The sequence below is a fragment of the Pipistrellus kuhlii genome, unplaced genomic scaffold, assembly GCF_014108245.1.
Source record: "Pipistrellus kuhlii isolate mPipKuh1 unplaced genomic scaffold, mPipKuh1.p scaffold_m20_p_20, whole genome shotgun sequence".
In the NCBI taxonomy this organism is placed as follows: domain Eukaryota; kingdom Metazoa; phylum Chordata; class Mammalia; order Chiroptera; family Vespertilionidae; genus Pipistrellus; species Pipistrellus kuhlii.
The window spans coordinates 12929739-12950567 of record NW_023425516.1 but is presented as its reverse complement, the minus strand read 5'-3'; the positions used below and the strand labels follow the sequence as shown (position 1 = coordinate 12950567).

General features: G+C 61.2%; 1 protein-coding gene across 1 annotated transcript; it reads left to right on the top strand.

Annotated features, from left to right (window-relative positions):
* The first annotated feature begins 3294 nt into the window (after positions 1–3294).
* SCARF2 (scavenger receptor class F member 2) lies at positions 3295–15982 on the top strand. The gene is made up of 11 exons (XM_036449515.2): positions 3295–3626; positions 9597–9655; positions 9782–9883; positions 10133–10652; positions 10813–11031; positions 11187–11315; positions 11738–11841; positions 11941–12058; positions 12316–12431; positions 13060–13212; positions 14320–15982. Exons 1-11 carry the CDS (start codon positions 3460–3462, stop codon positions 15213–15215), a joined length of 2583 nt encoding a protein of 860 aa, XP_036305408.1. The 5' UTR covers positions 3295–3459; the 3' UTR covers positions 15216–15982.
* Positions 15983–20829: the final 4847 nt, after the last annotated feature.

Below are 20829 nucleotides of genomic sequence, written 5' to 3'. Positions count from 1 at the left end.
ACCCAGCACATCCTTTCTGCCACCACCTTACTGGCCAGGCTAACGGTTTCTGCAGACCCCAGAGGTTTCTGGGAAGGAGAGCTTTTCCCACCCGTTATCTTCAGTATGTCCCGAGCTTGGTGCTGTCTCCCCACCCAGAGCCACAAGGCCTGGCCATAACTTTACGAGAGACCTCTGGTCTCGGGGGAGGTGAGGGGAGTCTTTGATGCTGTGAGCATGTGATGGGGTAAGGGATCCTGAAAGCTGGGCAGCAGCCTGGCCCTGCCACTTAGCCATGGGGCCCACCCTGGCATTTGTGGCAACACCTCCCCCACCTCCTGCCCATGGGTCTCAGCAGCCCCGGCTCACGGGCCCTACATCCATGCCTTCGTTTGGTTTCTTGCTCATCCCTTTCTGCCTATAAAATCCTCACCCTTCAAAGCTGGCCACCTTCAGGAAGCCATCCTGGCCAGAACAGGTCAGCTTGGGCTCTAGGTGCCCACAGTTTGCCCATGTGATGGTCTGTGGGTACCAGGGTACCACAACTTTCTCATCCTGGCATTCACCTGCCACCAGGCCAGGCACATGGACCATCATTCATTCCACCCGCACTTCTCAGTCTCAGATGGCGGTGTGGTGGTGTCCAGGACAGATACGGACCCTGCCTTCAACACCAGATTTCGCCGCCACGGCACACCCGCGGGGGGCTGTGGGTCTGAATGAGACAAGGCGGGGATGGTCCGTGTCCTGCAGGCAGCAGGGGGCAGCCAGCTAGGAGATTAGGAAAACTACATGGTTGGTATATAGGTGGGTGAGGAGAGATCTGAGACATTCAGGAGTGGAGGCATTGTCCAGTGGTGGTCTTCACAGGTGGGAACTGGGCGGCGAGGAGCAGTTGTGGGGGAAGGGAAAGAAGGTGATGGAGTCTGAGGTGCCTGTTCATGACTTCCATCCAGCTGGGGCGAGTGCTTCCAGCCCTGGAGTCTGTGCCTCTAAAGCAGGGAAGGGGCGGGGCTGCCACAAACTGCAGGAGGCGTCACTACCACCACAGGTACCTCTGCTGGCTCTATTGGTGGCAGCCAATGAGGGCCTCCCTGGGAGGGGCCCTGGTACTGGGAGGACACTGCTGAGGTGAGGGTCATGTCCAGGAGGGACTGCCCAGAACTGGTTTGGCCGGTGTACTTGTCTCCCAAGAAGTGTTTGCATTTGTGATCGCAGTGGACTTCCCTTTCCAGTCCACCCGCTGTTCCCAGCATGACCAAGTGAGGGGCCCAAACCTCAGAAGCCCCCTCCCCTGCTGCTTTCCATTCTTCCCTCTGCCAGCCTGTCCCAGACAGGCCCCTGGCTCAGCCAGCCTGGTGTGTCCTCGGGCTTTGACCTTTCGGTGGCCTCCTCCTCCAGTCCCACCTGCCTCCACATACATAGCTAAGGAAAGACCCCTCCCTCAGGGGCCTGCATCAGCCTACTTCCCAAGAGAAGACAGCTCTCTCTCCCTGCTCAGGGCCTCCTGCCAACACCTAAGTCCTCAAAACACATGATTACCTTTTTTTTTTTTTTTTTTTTTTTAATATATTCTATTGATTTTCCACAGAAAGAAAGGGAGAGGGATAGAGAGCTAGAAATGTCAATGAGAGAGAAACATTGACCAGCTGCCTCCTGCACAGCCTCTACTGAGGATGTGCCCACAACCAAGGTACATGCCCTTGACCAGAATCGAACCTGGGACCTTTCAGTCCGCAGGCCGACGCTCTATCCACTGAGCCAAACTGGTTTCAGCACACATGACCGATCACCTTTACTGGGATCTGGCTGCTCCCCTTGTTCCATTCCCAGGCCTGCCTGCCTACCCTGATCTATGGGCCTTGGGCATGGACCTGTCATCCCCCAAAGCACCAGGCACCCCTCTACTTCCCAGACCCAGTTTCTCTTCCTTGCAGTCACCCTAGGCCCTGTTCTTCTCCCCCCCCCCATTTATTTATTTATTTATTTATTTATTTTTACATATTTTATTAAATTTTTTTGCCCCCCTCCCTCCTTCTCACACATCCCCTCCCTCCCCAGAGTCTGTTCCTCTTTTTTTTTTTAATTTCTTTATTGATTATGGTATCACATAATTGTCCTCATCCCCCCATTCCCATCCCAAACCCCTCCCCACGTATGCTCCCACCCCCCTGTTGTCCATGACCACTGGTTAGGTTTATATGCATGCACACAAATCCTTTGGTTGATCTCTTCCTCTTTACCCCTCCCTCTCCTACCTTCCCTCTGAGGTTGGAGATCTGATCAATGCTTCCCTGTCTCTGGGTCTGTTTTTGTCCATCAGTTTATGTTGTTCATTATTTCCTCTAGATGCTTGAGATCATGGGATCCAAGAAATACCCTTATAAGAACGGAAAATACCCTTATAAGAACGGAGACAAGCCATAATGATTATGCTGAGAGGCAAATGAATCAGTCTGTAGTAAGTTCCTTTCTGGCCCTGTTCCTCTTAATCTTGTTCCCCTTCTTCTTTCCTTGCTGCCCCTGCTCTGCTCTGTGCTGTCACCCCTGCTCTCCTGATGCAGGAGTCCTCTCCAGCCGTGGCCACCCCTGCACTTTTCCCTCTGATCCAGCAGCCTTCTCAAGCAGAATCATCCTCCCAGGTTCCCTAGACCCTTTCAACCCCTGACAAGGATTGCAGGGTCTCTGTCCCAGAGCCCTTCCACCTGCTTCCTCTGCCTTTCCCCCACATTCTGTTGGAGCCCATGGCTGGGCCATTCTATCTCCCTGCCATCTCTCCAATTCACCCCTACGAGAACATCCAGCCCCACCCCTACCCCCACCCCAGGCCTCTCTGGTCCAGACCAAGTCTATCCACAGGCCTCCAGCATCCTGCTCCGTCCACTGCAGGCTTTGCATGGAGTGTGCAGAAGAAGCTGACCACCCAGCTGGACACCCCAGGGCTGGGGAAGTGAGGGGGGCAGTGTAGCAGAGGCGGGCTTGCAGGCATGACCTGGGTTGTCTGTGGGACACCCTCCCATGGCCTATTCGAGACGCTGGGGACAAGGGGCACTTCGGTGCTGCGTCGCGCTCTTGTCCCCCAGCTCCCTTCGCAGCGGTGTCTTCTCCACAAGGTCTGGGGAGGAAAGGGAAATACCGAGGCGACCGAAGGCTCCTCGGGTGGGCCCCCGTGGCCCCCCCTCTCCCCACACCGACGCTCGGCTGGCCTCCAAGTTCGCCCCAAGTTTGAGAGCGGCCGCGTGGGGGCGGGGGCCGCGCGCAGGGGCGGGGGCGCGGCCGGAGGGTGGGGTCTGGCGCGCGGGGCGGGCGCTGCCGCCTGGCCGGCCGCGGCTGGCCCGGGATCAGGGAGCCGATGTGGAATTTCCTGCCCGGCCCGGCGCCCCTCCTGCCGCCCCCCGCCCGGCCACGCACTCCGCTTCCGGCCGCTCTCGCTGCGGCCGCACCCGCGCCCGCGCCCGCCCCGCGCCTGCCCCGCGCCACATGGAGGGCGCAGGGTCCCGGGGGGCCGGGCCGGCGCGGCGCCGGGGAGCCGGGGGGCCGCTGCCGCCGCCGCTGCTGCCGCTGCTGCTGCTGCTCTGGCTGCTGCCCGGCCCCGCGGCGCCCGAAGAGCTGAACCCGCGCGGCCGCAACGTGTGCCGTGCGCCCGGGTAGGAGCCGGCCTGGCGGGGGAGGGAGGCCGCGGAGGACGCGCGGGGCCGCGGAGAGGGGCTGCCCGGCCTGGGGGAGGGTGGCATCCGGGACCTCCCTGCGCCGGCCCCTCCGGCCAGCCACCCTCGCCGACGCCGGCTCCGCTCCAGGCCGAGCCTGGGCGCCGCGCCACGACGGAGCATCCGAGGGGACCCCCCCCCCCCGCGAGAAGCAGGCGGAGGGGAGACCGGGGTGCCGTGGGCGCCGGGAGCGGGGACCCGGGGTCCGAGCTCTCAGACCCGGGGAAAGGGAGCCTTGGGCGGGGTCTGAGGCCCGAGGGAGAAGCCTGGGAAAGGCATTCCGGGCGGACGGACTGGTTTGTGCAAAGGCCCGCGGCGGCGGGATGTGTGAGTCGGGTTAGGAGGGAGGATGAGGGTCGGGCCGCTGGAGCCGGAGGCCTGGGGGGGAGGACCGGTCCGGTGTGTTTCTTGGAAAGAGCGGGCGCGGCGGGAGAGGGCGGGGATGGAGGTGGGCGCCGAGGAGCCTGTGAACCCGACGCGGGAGTGGAAAGGACAATGACGGGTACCGGGTCCGAGGACGTGAAACTCCCGGGAGGGGAAGCCGGTGTGGGGCCGTCCCGGAGGGCGGACATCAGAGGGCGGGCTGCTGGGACCCGGCACCAGAGTCGGAGGACCTGGTCGGCCCGCCGGAGGCCAAGGCGAGGTCAGGGCATCTCCGCTCCGGGGCCCGGAGCCGGCGGGCGGGCCGCTGCAGGGGCCGCGGCGGGGCTCCCAGCGGGTCCCGTCGGGGCGCCCCGGGCCGCAGCGCGCTGGGAGGCCGCGTCCGGGGGCTCGGCCGGCGCCCCAGACAAGGGGCTGCGAGGGGCCGCGCGGGGTTTCCGAGCTCGGATCCCGGGGCGCGCAGACCCCTCCCCGCCGCGAGCCCCGCCTCCGGGGCGGGGGCCGCCGGGCCCGCCATCTGCTTCGCATCGACGCCGACACAGCCTCCCGGGCCTCCCGGCCCCAGGAATGCGGCCGCGGCGGCGGCGGGCGGGGCCCGCCTGGAGGGGGAGGGCGGGTCGCTGCCTCCGGCCTCAGCTGTTCCTCCCCGGGGGTCGGTGCTGGGGAGCCGGTGGCCGCTGGAGCAGTCAGAAGCCTGAGCCCTTCGCCCCTACTCCCCGCAGCCCACAGCCCGGAGACTTCCCCATTGGGCGGCCTTTTCTTTTTTTTCTTTTCCTTTTCTTTTCCTTTTAATATATTTTATTGATTTTTTACAGAGAGAATGGGAAAGGGATAGCTGCCCCCTGCACACCCCCCATTGGGGATGTGCCCGCAACCAAGGTACATGCCCTTGACCGGAATCGAACCTGGGACCCTTCAGTCCTCAGGCCGACGCTCTATCCACTGAGCCAAACCGGCCTTTTCTACTAGCCAAGAGCTCGGGTTTGGGCTTCGAATCCTGTTGCTCCCTCTCTCACGCTGCGTGGCCCTGGGCAAATCCCTTCGCCTCTCCGGGCCTCCTGCAGGGGAGGGGTGACTCCAGTCATGGCTGGGGCTGCCCACCCTGCACTGGGCTCTTTCTGTTACTCTCCCACAGCAGTTCCCTTTCCCCACATCCCATCCCTCCTGTGTGCCAGGCCTATGGCTGGCGCAGGGACGCCGCAGGGGAGACACGCACCCTTGTACCCTTGCCCCGGTGGTGGAGGGAGCTTACAGCAAATCCTGGGCCATCTCCCAAGCGCTAGGCGGTGTTCCGCTGGGGAGTGCTGTTTCCCTGGGGGTGATCTGGGAGCCCCCAGAGGCCCACGGAAGAGGAGGCAGTGCCTTGTGGTGTCCAGGGTGAGGCTCTGCGTGCAGAGCGCCTGCTGGAGGACCCTGGGGGCTGGGCAGAGCTTGGGAGGGGGATGGTGGTGGAGAGGCCGGAGTAAGGGTGGCCGACCACAGTGGGGTCTGCCCGCAGCAGGGTCTGCCCACTGCTCTAAAGATGTGAGTGTTTTGAGGGCCATGGGAGCTCCCCTGGGGCTTTGCACAGAGGAGGGCTCGCATCTGACAAGGGTTGACTCTCAAGTGGCATAGGAACTAGGGGCAGGGGTGGGGGCCAGAAAGAGGGGCCATTTAGGGGATCAGGAAAAATCAGGATTGTCAGTCCACTCCCTTTCTATGACGATCCTCAGAGGAAGAGATCGGACAAAAATCTTACCCCTATGGATGAAGACAGTAGCAGGGGTAAGGGCATGGGGTGGGGTGAGGAATCAGGTGGAGGGGAGCTATGAAGGGGGGAAAAGAGGAACACCTGTAATAACCTGAACAATAAAGATTTATTATAAAAAATAAATGAAAAAAAAATCAGGGAGAGCCAGGTTGGTCCTTCCAGGGCCGGGGCAGAGCAGGGCCTGTGCCATCCTAGACCAGTTTGAGGGGTAGAGCCAGTGGATGGAGTGTGTGAGAGCCGGAGTCAGGGACAGCTCGGGGACTCCGCCTCCCTCGCTGTGGTGGGCGGTGTTGGAAGGAGGGCCCCCTGGCCAGGGCTCCAGGCTTGGATTGCCCACATGTAGAGGGGACCCGTGAGCCTCCAGAGAGGAGAGAGCCTGGGGGCGGAGAAGCCAGAGGAGGGTGTTCCAGGGGGCAGGGAGAGGCAACTGGTATGGGAGCCTGAAGCCCGTTCAGCATGGGCTGGGAGCGAGCTGCAGTTTTGGCTGAGCTCTTAGTTTGTGCTTGAGACATCTTGGTTTAATCTTCCTGCCAAAGCCATGGGCTCCGGATAAGGAGCCTGAAGCTCAGAGAGGTTAAGTTCTGTGTCCAAGGTCACATAGCAAGTGGCAGATGCAGGCACCAAATCCAGCTTACTGGGGCCCTAAAACGGGCTCTTTTATTTAATTTTATTTATATATATATATATATATATATATATATATATATATATATATATATATATATATATATTTAAAAAAAATTTAAGCCAAAACAGGTTTGGCTCAGTAGATAGAGCATTGGCCTGCGGACTGAGGGGTCCCATGTTCGATTCTGGTCAAGGACATGTGCCTTGGTTAAGGGCACATCCAAGGTGGGGGTGTGTGTGTGTGTGCAGGAGGCTGCTGGTCGATGTTTCTCTCTCATTAATGTTTCTGGCTCTATCCTTCTCCCTTCCTCTCTCTGTAAAAAATCAATAAAATATATTTTTAAAATGTTAAGTATGTTTTATTGAATTTTTTTTGCAGAGAAGATAGGAGAGAAATAGAGAGTTAGAAACACTGATGAGAGAGAAACATCGATCAGCTGCCTCCTGCACACTCCCCACTGGGGATGTACCTGCAACCAAGGTACATGCCCTTGAGCAGAATTGAACCTGGGACCCTTCTGTCCATAGACCAACGCTCTATCCACTGAGCCAAACCGGTTAGGGCCTAAATCGAGCTCTTACCCAGAGAGTCATGCGGGCAGGCAGGAGGTCGGCACTCCCAGGACCATTCCAGCAGGCCCTCTGGCGAGGCTGCCTGCAGGAGGACAGACCCCGAAGAGGCTCTCCTCCCAGGGACTTGGGCTCAGCACTGGCAGGAAAGGCAGAGGGTGATGGGACTACTTTTAGACGGGCTCTGGGAGCCTCGGGGCAGCCTTGGGGGGGGGGGGGTCAGGAGAAGCCAGGCCTTTGTGTTCCCTGTGTCAGGTACCAGGTTCAATTTGTGGAAAATAAGCCGAGCCCCCTTCCTCCACTTTGAGGGTTTTTAAAATATATATATTTTATTGATTTTTTTTTTTTTTTTTTTTTTTTTTTTACAGAGAGGAAGGGAGAGGGATAGAGAGTTAGAAACATCCATCAGCTGCTTTCTGCACACCCCCTACTGGGAATGTGCCGGCAACCAAGGTATATGCCCTTGACTGGAATCGAACCTGGGACCTTACAGTCTGCAGGCTGACGCTCTATCCACTGAGCTAAACCGGTTACGGCAACTTCAAAGTTTTTATGGATCCTGTTCCCAGGTCCTACGTCTTGGGCCTGAGGGAGAATGGAGTTATTTTGTTGGGGGATGTCCAGCACCCTCCAGGTGTCCTAGAACATCCTGGGGACCTGGGGCATCTTCTGAGGGGGGTGCTGTGGGGCAGCCTTTCCCTTCCCAGCCTGGACCCCTCACCCAGGGTCCTGGGGCCCCTCCCAACCTCTTCCCATCCGGGTTCATATCCTTCGGAGAAGCGCACGCCTTTTCTCTAACATGTGAATGGCTGCTGTGTGCCTTTAGGATTTGGATGAAATTCTTCTAGGCTCCATGGGGCCCTGTGACCCTGCATCTGAGCATCTGTTCCTTCTCAGCCTCCAAACCTTCATGCCGACACACCCCATCAGAGTTTTGGACGCTGTACTACCCTGAAACGTGACAGTTCTAAAGTATTTGCCTCCCGCTGAGGTGACTTGTACCTTGTAAAGCCAAATAAAATTAAACAAGATTTTAAAAACATGTAAGTAGGTGCTTTACTATCTCTTTCCTGCACCTCAGCGTTTGCCTTGGAGACCTCCCCATCTCATCTCCCTTGCTCATGGGGAGAACCCCCCGGTGTGCCCTGCCCCTCTAGGAGGCACCCCCACTGAGTGGATGCCTCACTGTCTACCCACCTCACCCAGAGGCTGCCCATCCGCCTTGGCACTTCAGAATGCCACACTTGAGCAGGTCCTGGAGGCCAAGGGACCTCTCCCCAGCCCCTACGTCACTGCTGCCCCTCCTGAGACAGGCATCTGAGGTCTCTTTCTCAGGGCCAGGGGCTGGGGGAGGAGGTTATAGAGAATTGGGTGGGATGGGGAGACTCTGTAGACTGCAGTGATTCTCAACCTTTTTAAAAAAATATATTTTACTGATTTTTCACAGAGAGGGATAGAGAGTTAGAAACATCGATGAGAGAATCATCGACCAGCTGCCTCCTGCACACCTCCCTCTAGGGATATGCCCGCAACCAAGGTACATGCCCTTGACCGGAATCGAACCTGGGACCCTTCAATCCGCAGGCAGACGCTCTATCCACCGAGCCAAACCGGTTTCAGTGATTCTCAACCTTTCTAATGCCAAGACCTTTTAATACAGTTCCTCATGTTGTGGTGACCCCCCAACCATAAAATTATTTTCGTTGCTACTTCCTAACTATAATTTGGCTACTGTTCTGTGAAAGATGAAGCAGAGGGGCCGGAGAGCGGGATGCCAGGACACAAACTTTATTGGTGGAGAAGACCCCTGCCCGGCTAGCTTCCAAGGAGAGAGCACATGTGCCGGAGTGAACATGCCTTTTGAGGGGAGGAAAGAGAAGGGACGGGGCTTAGGGCACTCAGCACACGCTGATTGGTCATTTCATGGAAGGCACATGATGAGCGACTTGGGAATTGGGGTCTTAGGGTATTCGGCAGGTGCTGATTGGCGGCTCAATGTACAATCCATATAAAGTGCCTGGTTAGGTGCTCAGGAATGTCCGGCTGCAGGTGGAGCTGACATCATTCTCTGTCCATCAGTTGGAGAAAGGGAGGATCTATCGTTATGAATCATCATGTCAATATCTGTGTTTTCCAATGGTCTTAGGCGACCCTGCTAGCGGTCCTCAACCTGTGGGTGGTAGAGAGAACTGGGAAGTTGTTACCGTTTCCCCGAAAATAAGACAGTGTCTTATATTAACTTTTTCTCCCAAAGTTGCGCTAGGTCTTATTTTCAGGGGATGTCTTATCTTTCCATGCGCTAGGTCTTATTTTCGGAGGATGTCTTATTTTCGAGGAACCACAGTAGAAGCTAGGCCTGTGGGTGGTCTGTCCTCTGCACCTCCTGGTGTCATGCACTTGGAGGGCTGGAATTTGTGTGTCACATTCGCTGCTGCTCTCCCAAATCTACACTAGTCCCTGGCCCCAGTACACAGCAGGGCCATACACCGCCCCTGCCCCCGCCCCCCACGGCAGAGCGGAGGTCGCAGGGAAGCCCCTGCCAGGATGGGGACTGGGGCTCAGGCTCCTCTCTCTGCCCGCAGCTCCCAGGAGCCCGTGTGCTGTGCCGGCTGGAAGCAGCAGGGGGACGAGTGTGGGATCGGTGAGTGGGACATCCTGGGGACCTGGGCGGTGGGGCGTAAGGTCCCGAGGGGGGGCTACGGAGCAGCGGAGAGATAGTGTGGGGGCTGGACGCAGAGCTGAGCTCAGGGCCCCCTCTTGTCCGCAGCGGTGTGCGAAGGCAACTCCACGTGTTCGGAGAACGAGGTGTGCGTGCGGCCGGGCGAGTGCCGCTGCCGCCATGGCTACTTCGGTGCCAACTGCGACACCAGTGAGCGCGGGGGGCCGTGGGGCGGGAGTCTAGGGAGGGGGCGTGGTCTGTGAGTGCGGTGGGCGTGGCCTGTGAGTGAGTGGCGCCTGATCCGGGAACCCGATCCAGCGTGAGAGCCGGTTCCCTGAAGCCGCCGGGTGGGGAGGAGGGGTTGGGGCGGGAGGAGGGGGACTTTGGCAGGTTCAGGGAGGGCCCCAGGCCCCCTCCAGAGTGCTGGGGCCTTGCCACTCTCCCCGCTCCTCCCCGCAGAGTGCCCGCGCCAGTTCTGGGGGCCCGACTGCAAGGAGCTGTGCGTCTGCCACCCGCACGGGCAGTGCGAGGACGTGACCGGCCAGTGCACGTGCCACGCGCGGCGCTGGGGGGCGCGCTGCGAGCACGCGTGCCAGTGCCAGCACGGCGCGTGCCACCCGCGGAGCGGCGCGTGCCGCTGCGAGCCGGGCTGGTGGGGCGCGCAGTGCTCCAGCGCCTGCTACTGCAGCGCCACGTCGCGCTGCGACCCGCAGACGGGCGCGTGCCTGTGCCACGCCGGCTGGTGGGGCCGCAGCTGCAACAACCAGTGCGCCTGCAACGCGTCCCCCTGCGAGCAGCAGAGCGGCCGCTGCCAGTGCCGCGAGCGGACGTTCGGCGCGCGCTGCGAGCGCTACTGCCAGTGCTTCCGCGGCCGCTGCAGCCCCGTGGACGGCACGTGCGCCTGCGAGCCGGGCTTCCGCGGCAAGTACTGCCGGGAGACGTGCCCCGCCGGCTCCTACGGCCTGGGCTGCCGCCGCAGGTGGGCGCGGGCCCGGCCGGGAGGGATGGAGCGGGAGGAGAGGGGAGAGGGAAGGAGAGGAGAGGGGAGGGGATGGGGAGGAGGGGAAGGAGGGCAGGCCGCCATAGGAGGCGGGGTTAGGTGGCTCAGGGCCCCGCCTAGCCTCCCGCCCCTTCCCTAGGTGCGGGCAGTGCAAGGACCAGCAGCCGTGCACGGTGACGGACGGCCGCTGCGTGACCTGCGAGCCCGGCTGGAACGGCACCAAGTGCGACCAGCCTTGCGCCGCCGGCTTCTACGGCGAGGGCTGCAGCCACCGCTGCCCGCCGTGCCGCGACGGCCACGCCTGCAACCACGTCACCGGCAAGTGCACGCGCTGCAACGCGGGCTGGATCGGCGACCGGTGAGCACCCGGTGCCGGTGCCCTAACGGGTCCCGGTCCCACGGCCCCACGGCCCCACCGCCCCGCCTCCCCTGAGGCCCTTTGTGGGGGGCAAGGTGGGCTTGGGTTCGTTCGCCCCCATTTCCCCTAACCCTCCCTCCTCCCCGCGTTTGGAGGTGCGAGAACAAGTGCAGCAATGGCACGTACGGCGAGGACTGCGCGTTCGTGTGCGTGGACTGCGGCAGCGGCCACTGCGACTTCCAGTCCGGGCGCTGCCTGTGTAGCCCCGGTGTCCACGGGCCCCAGTGAGTGCCGGGACCCGAAGGGGGTGGGGTGTGAGCCTCCCACACAGGGCTCCAGCCAGACGCCCAGGGGACCAAGGCTTGACCCTTCAACGTTGGCCCCCTTACCTCAGCTAAGGAATGCCAACAGGCGCTTTGAATCCGACGTCCAGTTCGGCCTGTGGCCAGTGGGCTCCTCAGGTGAACCTGAGCTGGTGTAGAGCGAGCAGGGACCCCCACTTTCCGCCAGGCCCCTTCCCACTGGTGTGCACACACCTTCATTTATAAAACACGGGCTGCGGACTATGTGCCCGGAAGTGGCGGTGGGCATCGGTTCCTAGAGAACAGGCCTCCAGGAGAGGGGCTTAGCTTGCCGCAGGAGCCAGGGCGGGAGGCATCGCGGAGGGTCGCAGCGGCCCCTCCCTGAACCTGCGCCTCCGTCCCAGCTGTAACCTGACGTGCCCGCCCGGGCTGCACGGGGTGGATTGCGCCCAGGCCTGCAGCTGCCATGAGGACTCGTGCGACCCAGTCACTGGTGCCTGCCGCCTGGGTGAGTGGGTGAGCGGGGCGTCAGGTCGTGAGGAGTGCTGGCTGGCGGGGGGCGGGGTGGAGAGGTGGCTGGCACCCTACTAATCCTAACACCCGACAGAGACCAACCAGCGCAAGGGAGTGATGGGCGCGGGCGCGCTGCTCGCCCTGCTCCTGGGTCTGCTGCTGTCGCTACTGGGCTGTTGCTGCGCCTGCCGTGGCAAGGACCCCGCGCACAGGTGAGGCCCGGCGCACAGGGGAGGCCCCGTGCGGCCCGGCTCTCTCTGGACGCACCCACCCAGTTGGTCGCGCTGCGGGACCTTTCCCTACGCGCGCGCGTGTGTCCCCGCCGCCCGGCCCTAGCCCCGCCCGGTCCTAGCCCCGCCCCAGACACGCCCCTTGGCTCAGGCCACACCCTTTATGTCCCTTGGAGAACGAGCCTCCCTCGCTCAGGCCCCGCCCCCAGCTCAGGCTCCGCCCCCGCCCCGCCCCGCAGGGAGCTGTCGCTGGGGAGGAAGAAGCCGCCAAAACGACTGTGCGGGCGCTTCAGCCGCATCAGCATGAAGCTTCCCCGGATCCCGCTCCGCAGGCAGAAGCTGCCCAAGGTCGTAGGTAAAGACGCCCACACGGGGTCTCTGGGGGAACGCCTGCTTGCGCAAGAGGCTGCTGGGAAATGGGTGTGAAGGTGTCGGCGTGGGGAAATGCTGGGCCCCAATGTTGTGGATGTGGGTGGGCGTGGAGGGAGGGTGCGGCCGAAGGGAAGGAAAAGGTGATGGTGATGTGCGCGAGCCCGGGGAGGCAGAAGGCAGGAGGCCTCGGTGTGCAGGCAGCTGGGGAGGCTTTGGGCTCTGAGTGCTTGCATCTGGGGTGCCGTGAGGGTGTGTGGACATCTGGGAGGGACAGCACCTCCCCCCACTCCCCAGTTTGTAGGAGCATAAGTTGGTGTGTTCACCTGAAGTTGGGGCACCTGTGCAAGGGAATTGCTGGCACCAGTTGGCAGGAGGGGGTCCTGCTTGGACCCCCTGAAGTGCCCTGGGTCCTTTCTGGAACCCTCTGCCCTGCCAAAGGGCCCTGGGTGAGGGGTTCTGCTTCTATTATCACTCTGCCGGTTGAATCGCCTGCACCACCCACAGGAGGGTAGGGCTGGTGCTCCATCATTTGTGGCCGGAGGGCTGTGGAGAGGGCACAGGCTCACAGGCAGGGCAGGAGGTTAGCCGTCCGTGCCTCCCTCTCTCCCTAGTGGCCCACCACGACCTGGATAACACGCTCAACTGCAGCTTCCTGGAGCCACCCTCCGGGCTGGAGCAGCCCTCCCCGTCCTGGTCTTCCCGGGCCTCCTTCTCCTCCTTCGACACCACTGACGAAGGCCCTGTGTACTGCGTGCCCCACGAGGGTGAGCCCTGCACTGCCTAAGCCTCCCTCAGCCCGGGGAATGTCCCAGCTTAGAAGAAAGCTGTGCTCTGGGTGCAGGCGGCATGGAGAGGAGTGGGGACGCTGTTCACGGGGGCTGGACTCAGCGGAGGCCGCAGAGCGGTTCCGTGCTGCCCTGCATTGAGCTGAGGCGGGGTCTGGGGAGATAGGTGGCTCTCTCTTCTCTAACCGCACCCAGATTCACTTCTGGGGGAGGGGCCAGGTAGAAAGAAGGTTCTGCGCCTGAGTAGGAGGAGCTGAAGGAGGGCAGGTCTACAAAATATGGGCACACACCTTTGCCCACAAGCAGCAGGAAGGAGCCTGACTGGCTGAGATTCTGGCTTCTTTCCTACCCTGACCACCCACCTGGGTGACCTTGGGCAGGTGACTAATCTGAGCCTTAGAAGCCTTCTCTCTTAAAAAAAAAAAAAAAATATATATATATATATATATATATATATATATATATATATATATATATATAATTGATTTTTTTACAGAGAGGGAGAGAGAGTTAGAAACATCAATGAGCTGCCTCCTGCACACCCCCCACTGGGGATGTGCCTGCAACCAAGGTACATGCCCTTGACCGGAATCAAACCTGGGACCTTTCAGTCCGCAGGCCGACACTCTATCCACTGAGCCAAACCGGTTCTCTTCTAAAGGAGACGTAATCCCTGTGCAGGTGTTAAAGGGTTACATTTGATGCTGGTGGGTGGCCTCCAGAGAAGGAAAAGGGGATGATGATGTGCGCGAGCCCCGGGAGGCAGAAGGGAGTAGCCCCGGTGTCCACCGGCCCCAGTGAGTGCCGGGACCCGAAGGGGGCAGGGTGTGAGTCCCCCGCACCCTGGGGGGTGGGGCGGGGTGGAGGCCAAGGCCAGGCTGAGGTTGGATGGAGCTTTAGCTGGGAACGTGCTTTTCACACTCTCCCCTCCTTCCCCCTCCCACTCAGCCACAGCTCGGGGGGCTAAGAACTTGATTTGAGGTTAGCGTTTTGGATGCCAGGACGATGCCCCAGCGAAGGTCTGGAGGCTGGATGGCTCGGACACTGTTTCTGTTTGCGGTGACCGCCCCGCTCCTTCTCTGTCAGAGGCGGCAACCGAGAGCCGAGACCGGGAAGTCCCTGCCGCCCCAGCGGAGGCCCCCGCGCCCGCGACCACCCCGGCGGCGCCAGCGGAGGAGGCGCCCCTGCCCGTGTCCTCCGACAGCGAGCGGTCCGCGTCCAGCGCGGAGGGGCCGGGCGGGGCGCTGTACGCGTGCGTGGCCCGGCGCGAGGCCCGGCCGGCCCGGGCCCGGGGCGAGGCGGGGGGCCTGTCGCTCTCGCCGTCGCCGGAGCGCAGGAAGCCGCCGCCGCCCGACCCCGCCACCAAGCCCAAGGTGTCCTGGATTCACGGCGGCAAGCCAGGCGCTGCCCGCGCGCCTTCGCCGCCATCCCTGGGCCTCGAGGTGGCGCCCAGCCCCAGCAAGCGGAAACGGACACCCAGCGACACCTCGGCGGCGCGGCCCGAAGAGCCGGGCAGCTCCCGGACCCAGGACCCGGCGGCGCCGCGGCCCCCGGGGCTGGCCGAAGAGGAGCCGGCCCTGGCCGCCGCAGCCGCGCCCTCCCCGCCCCGGGCTCGGGCGCGGGGCCGCGGGCCTGGCCTCGCCGAGCCCACGGACGCCGGTGGCCCCCCGCGCAGCGCGCCCGAGGCCGCCTCCATGCTGGCCGCCGAGCTGCGCGACAAGACTCGCAGCCTGGGCCGCGCCGAGGGCGCCCCGGGCACGCCCGGCCCCCGCGAGAAGCCGGCGCCGCCGCAGAAGGCCAAGCGCTCGGTGCTGCCGGCCTCGCCGCCGGCCCTCACGACCCCCGCGCCCGAGGCCCCGGGGCCCGAGAAGGCGGCGGCGGCGGTCGGCGCACCCCTACCCGACACCCCCCGGAAGAGGACCCCCATCCAGAAGCCGCCGCGCAAGAAGAGCCGGGAAGCAGCGGGCGCGCCCACCCTGTAGCCGGCGGCCGCGCCCGCAGCTTCGCCTGGCGGCTTCGCAGCGCCGCTTGCCGCCCAGCCAGTGCTCCGCGACCTCCTAGGCGCACAGGCCTCGCGGGGGTGCGGGGCCCCGCCCCCAAGTCCTGACGGGATCGCGCGTCTCATTGGCTCAGGCCCCAGCGGCGTCTCGCTCCCATTGGTCCAGGCCTGCCTGGCGCTTAGCTGAGCTCCCTTCGCATTGGCCGAGCTTTGTAGGGTCAGGCCCGCCGGGGTCTCAAAGGCCCGGACGGGAGGGTTCTGCCCGGAGACCGCCTCTCACCGGGCCGGCCCTGCCTGCTCCTTGGTCGTGGCCAGAGCACTCTGCCCGGTCCGCCTCTCACCGCCGGGGCCTGGCGCCTCTGGCTGGAATCCCCTTTCCTGCCCCGCAGCCCCAGGCCCTTTCCCCTGGGGGGCATCAGGGTCTCTGGTTGGCCTGAGCCTGGGGAGGAGGGCTGGCCTCTGCTCCTCAGGAGGCTCAGCACCCAGGGCCCGATCCTCCCCACCCTCCCTTCTGCGCCCGCCGTCCCAGCCTTCCCAGCCCGGGCCCCTTGGCCGTCAGCTGGTTTTGATGGTCTCCCCGCCACGCCACCCGCTGGTGGGGATCCCAGGGGCGCTCCAGTAGCCTGAGGAGGAGACATATTTATAGGCCCCCAGCAGGGCTGCTCCCACCTCATCCGGGTGCCCCAGGATGGGCTCCTCCCGGCAGGGGCTTGGCCAAAGCTTTCTTAATAAAGTGCCTTTCCCCCCTCTGAGCTCTGACTGCTTCCTGTCTGCGGAGCCTAGGACGAGGCTGCCGCCAAGCTGGCACTCACACCCCCAGGGCCCCTACCCTGAGCAGAGCCTGGGAGGCCAGGGATGGGTCTCCCGGGACCACGTTGGAAGCCAGGTCGTGCGCATCTGCCCATCATTCATTTATCACGTTAATTTCCCACGTACCCACCTTGGCCCTCCCCATCCTCCCAGGATGACCAGTGGGTCAGAACCAATCAGGTGGAGGATAAGGAGTGGGTGTGCGGGGCTGCCTCTGACCTGGCCTGATCTGTGTGTTCCCCTCTGGCCACTGTTGTTACCCTTGGGGCTCCGAGCTGTTTGGTGTGGCTGGGTCAGGTCAGAGGCCGGGGCCAGGGGGCAGTGGGCCACGGGCACAGCCTCCAGCCCGGCCTCATCTGGCACAAACACGGCCGCCGGGCACTGCACAGAGCCCCGCTGTCCGCCTCAATGGGCTCCTTGTCCTCGGCCGGAAACTCTCACCGCCCGCCCCGCCGGTTTGAGGGTGTTGGGGGTAGAAGGAGGGAAGTGGGCCTGGCCCAGAGCCCTGGCGGGCCTCAAACACAGCCCCCACCCCCACCCCCTGACACACACACACTCTCTGGCCTGACCTTCTTTCTCTCTTGCCACTTGTCTCCCAGTGTCTCCACTGGCCTCCCAAGGGCCCTTCAGAGCTACAGAGCCTCATGTCTCTGGACTCCTCTCTCCCTGCCTCTGCCTATTGGGCCTCTTTCCCAGCCATTTGGATCAGGAGATTCTGTCAGGATTCTCCAGCCTCCTCCCTTCCCCCTCCAACTCCCTTGCCCCGTGGACCGCAGCTCCACAGGAGTCTGACCAACGCTGACACCTCGGGGTCTCACCTGGCAGCTCTCTGGCCTCTGGCTGGATACCACATTGGGGTTGCCTTCAGTGACCCACACAGGGACCCCGCCACCTGCGTGGAGACAGCCTCATGCCATGGGTGGGGGGAGGGGAGGGGAGGCGTGGGGGGGGGGCATCTGGCAGGGCTGGCATCCACACAGTCCCTGCTTCTGGCCTGATGAGGCAGCACATGGGCTCCGAATCTCCGGGACACGCTGCTTCCCTCGGGCCAGCTGGGTGTCCTCCCAGCTCCGGCCCTGCGGCTGGCTGGCCTCTGATCCCTTTGGGCACCAGGCCATGCCGGCTGCTGGGGCTGAGAACTCAGGTTCAAAATCTGCCGGGGGGAGCAGATGACCGGCTGAACCTGAGGGCAGGGCAGTGACTGAGAGGGTGAGAGGGGTGGACAGTGCAGTGGTTCAAGCCACACACTTGCTGTAACCCGCTCACCCCTCGTTAGCTCCACCTCTCCCTCTCCCCCCAGCCTGGACCAGCAGTGGTCACATCAGCCAGGCCTCTCCCGGGGTCTCTCCTCCCCCCGTCCTGGGAGATTCCAGCTGTTCCAGACCCCAACCTTCAGGACCCCTCTGGGTGGCTGCCTCCCAGAAGGGGAGGGGCACTTCCTGAACTTCCGGCTTCCAGCCCTTGCCCCTGGCCTCCCTGCAGGTCAGAGGCTGCGGCCTGGGGGCCAGGCAGGACCGAGGCTGAGAACCCCCGCCCCAGGTGGCCCTCTGGAGAAGGAGCTGCTGGGGCCCTTCAGAACACCCCCCCAGTCCGACATGCGCTCCCCCCCCCTCGGGCCTGCAGCGGTGCCAGCTCCCAGGGCAGGCGCCACAAAAGGAACCGCGGCTGCTGGAACCTCCGTTGCCATGGGGACCAGGACCACAGGGCCCACATCTGGTAGCGATTGAGGAGGAAAAATTATGAGTCGTGGAAAACGCAAATATTTTTTGTAGCACAGAGCACAAAGGAGCGGGAGGAATGTGGGGCTGGAGAAGGCCTGAGCCCAGCCGGGTTCCAAACAGGAACGCAGGCGAGCGCGCGCACACACACACACACACACACGCACACACACGCACACACACACACACACACACACACACACACACACACACTGACACATACACTGCCAGACTCACAGAAATGCTGAGACACTCGCAACACAAAACACACCACCAGACCCACAAAAACACGGAGATGATTTAAAGAAACACTGCCTCTCCAACACAAACACAATCTACCACACTCACACACACACACATCGTGAAACTTTGGACTCTGCACACACACACACACACACACACACACACACACCAGATGAATCAAGCACTGGGAGAGACATGAACTACAACAAGCATACACGTACAGCCTGCCCACAGGAACACAGGAGGCATCATCACCCCGCAACACACACACACACACACACACACACACAGTCCAGATGATGCACAGAACAGAAAAGACTCGCTTCACAATACACACTATGTTTTGTAGATACAGGAACACCAGGAGAGATGCTTGTTGCAATGCACACACACACACACAGCCCAAAAACACCGAGAGGCAATCACATACACCCTCCACCGGTGGACATGCTGAGACCCCTACACTCCGTGCAACACACACACACACCGCCAGATCCAGAGAACCATGAGGCACATACCTTATAAAACAGCCACACCAAGAAACAGACACAGCCCACAACAAACAGAAACACAGGAACAGACAGACAGACAGCCTGCAACAGCCACACAGCCCACCAGACCCAACTGAATGCTGAGACAGGCCCTCGCTCTGAAACACGCACGCGCACGGAGAGAAACAAAGAGATGCGTTCTGCACACGCACAGCCTGCCTCCACACACACACACACACACACACACACACACGCACACACACGGTGGAAACACACAACCCACCAAGCACTCAGAAAATGGCGAGTTGAGATTTCCCCGAGCCCCACGCGTATACTGGGGCACAGGAAAGGCAGCGATGGTGGGGAGACGCCCCCATTTTGCGCTCTGAGCAATGGCTGGGCCTGAAGGACCACTTTGCCCTCCCTCTTCCTCATGCTCCTTGTTTACCTGCCTCCTGAGAAACCCAAGTCCTTCCTCTCTTGGCAGATGTTCCTCATTAGTGAGCCTTCTTCCTGTTGCCGTGGCCCGAATAACAGCACCGCCCTGGGCGCCAGCCACGTTCCCCGTTCCCCCCGCAGTCCCGGGGCCCTGAGTGGTATGGACTGAACCTTGCCCCTGGGTCCCCATTTATTCCTCCAGGGAGTGGGCCTCCTGACCGGCAAGCCTGGACCTCCGCTCCCCCGGGCAGCCCCCTCTGGTCCTGTGCTCTGGGCTCATGTTCATGGTTACACAGTTAGAAGTGGATTTTCGTTCTTTTTTTTTTTTGAGGACAAGTTGATTTCTGGTACCAGATTTTTTCCATTTCATGACCTGACGGCTTGGTCTTTTCCTCAGGTAGTCTTATCTATTTGTGTGTTTGTCTGTTTTGAGTTTGAATCAATTAAGAGTTTAGCCGAAACCGATTTGGCTCAGTGGATAGAGTGTCGGTCTGCGGACTGAGGGGTCCCAGGTTCGATTCCAGTTGGGGGCATGTACCTTGGTTGCAGGCACATCCCTGGTAGGGGGTGTGCAGAAGGCAGCTGATCAATGTCTCTCTCATCGATGTTTCTGGCTCTCTGTCCTTCTCCCTTCCTCTCTGTAAATAAATTTTTTATTAAAAAAAAAAAAAAAAAAGAAAGGAAAAAGTTTATACCCACTGGGAAGGCGAGTTGGAGACGGGGCCAGTGGATGGAAAGAGTGGTGCTTCCACAAAAGCTTCCTTGAGGTCCAGCGGAGAGGCTGTGATGAACAGGTGAGCGAGTGGTGCCGCTGACGTGTCCAACAATCGGTACACATAGGTGACGCGCACCCCGATGCTTGGCAATGCCTCCTTCGAGGACAGCAGTCCGTGGGTGGGGTTAGGAGAGCAAAGGTCTGGGAAGCAGAGAGCCAGACTTGAAAGACAGGTGAGGTTGGGGCCCAGGAGGAGGAAGAGGAGGGGAAGTGGGAGAGGAAGGGGAAGTCTAGGTGGAGGAGCCATCTGAAGGGGTACATGAATCAGGGATGATTGCACCTGGGATCATCACCAGGGACAGTCCATCTTCTGGTGAGGTCCAGTTGCAGGGCTGAGGTCACTTGGTTTAGTCAAGAAGTTGGTTAGTGCCTGGCCAATGTGGTCCAGTGGTTGAATGTTGACCCATGCACCAAAAGGGCACTGATTCAATTCCCGGTCAGGGCACCTGCCCAGGTTGTGGACTCGATCCCCAGTAGATGGTGTGTGTGGGGGATGGGAGGGGAGCTTCTATTTGCTATTTGTATTGGGCTTGGAGTTGCCCCTGCGAGGTCCATCCCCTACTGGAGATGTGCTTGCAACCAAGATACATGCTCTAGACCAGAATCAAACCTGGGACCCTTCAGTCCACAGGCCGACACTATATCCACTGAGCCAAACCCGTGTCACATTTCTTTTTAGCACTGAATACTATTCCATTGCCTTAATGTGCCAGTTTACTATCCGTTCACCTACTGAAGGACATCGTGGTGGCCTCCTGTGTTTTTTTATTAATGGTCTGACATACATTTTGAGAAGAGAGGTGCAAGCATGGGTCAGGAGACCGTACAGTGGACATTCTGGATGCGTGTGCTGCCTTCTGTGGGACGGACTCCGGGAGTGTATTTATTAATAGAACAGCCCATAGGACTGCCTCCTGACCCTGGGGAACGCAGTGGGAATGGAACAATGGTGCCATCTAGCGGTTGGCTGTGGCAGCATAGTGACGAGCCCAGATAGGCCTGGGTGACAGGACAGCTGTGATACAGCGCTCCTGCTGATAGAGGGGTCCTCCAGGGAGATGCGGTGTCCAAGGCCCATGTTATTCCCCAAAGCAGGCTAAACCCGGTGAGAAAAACCAGGAG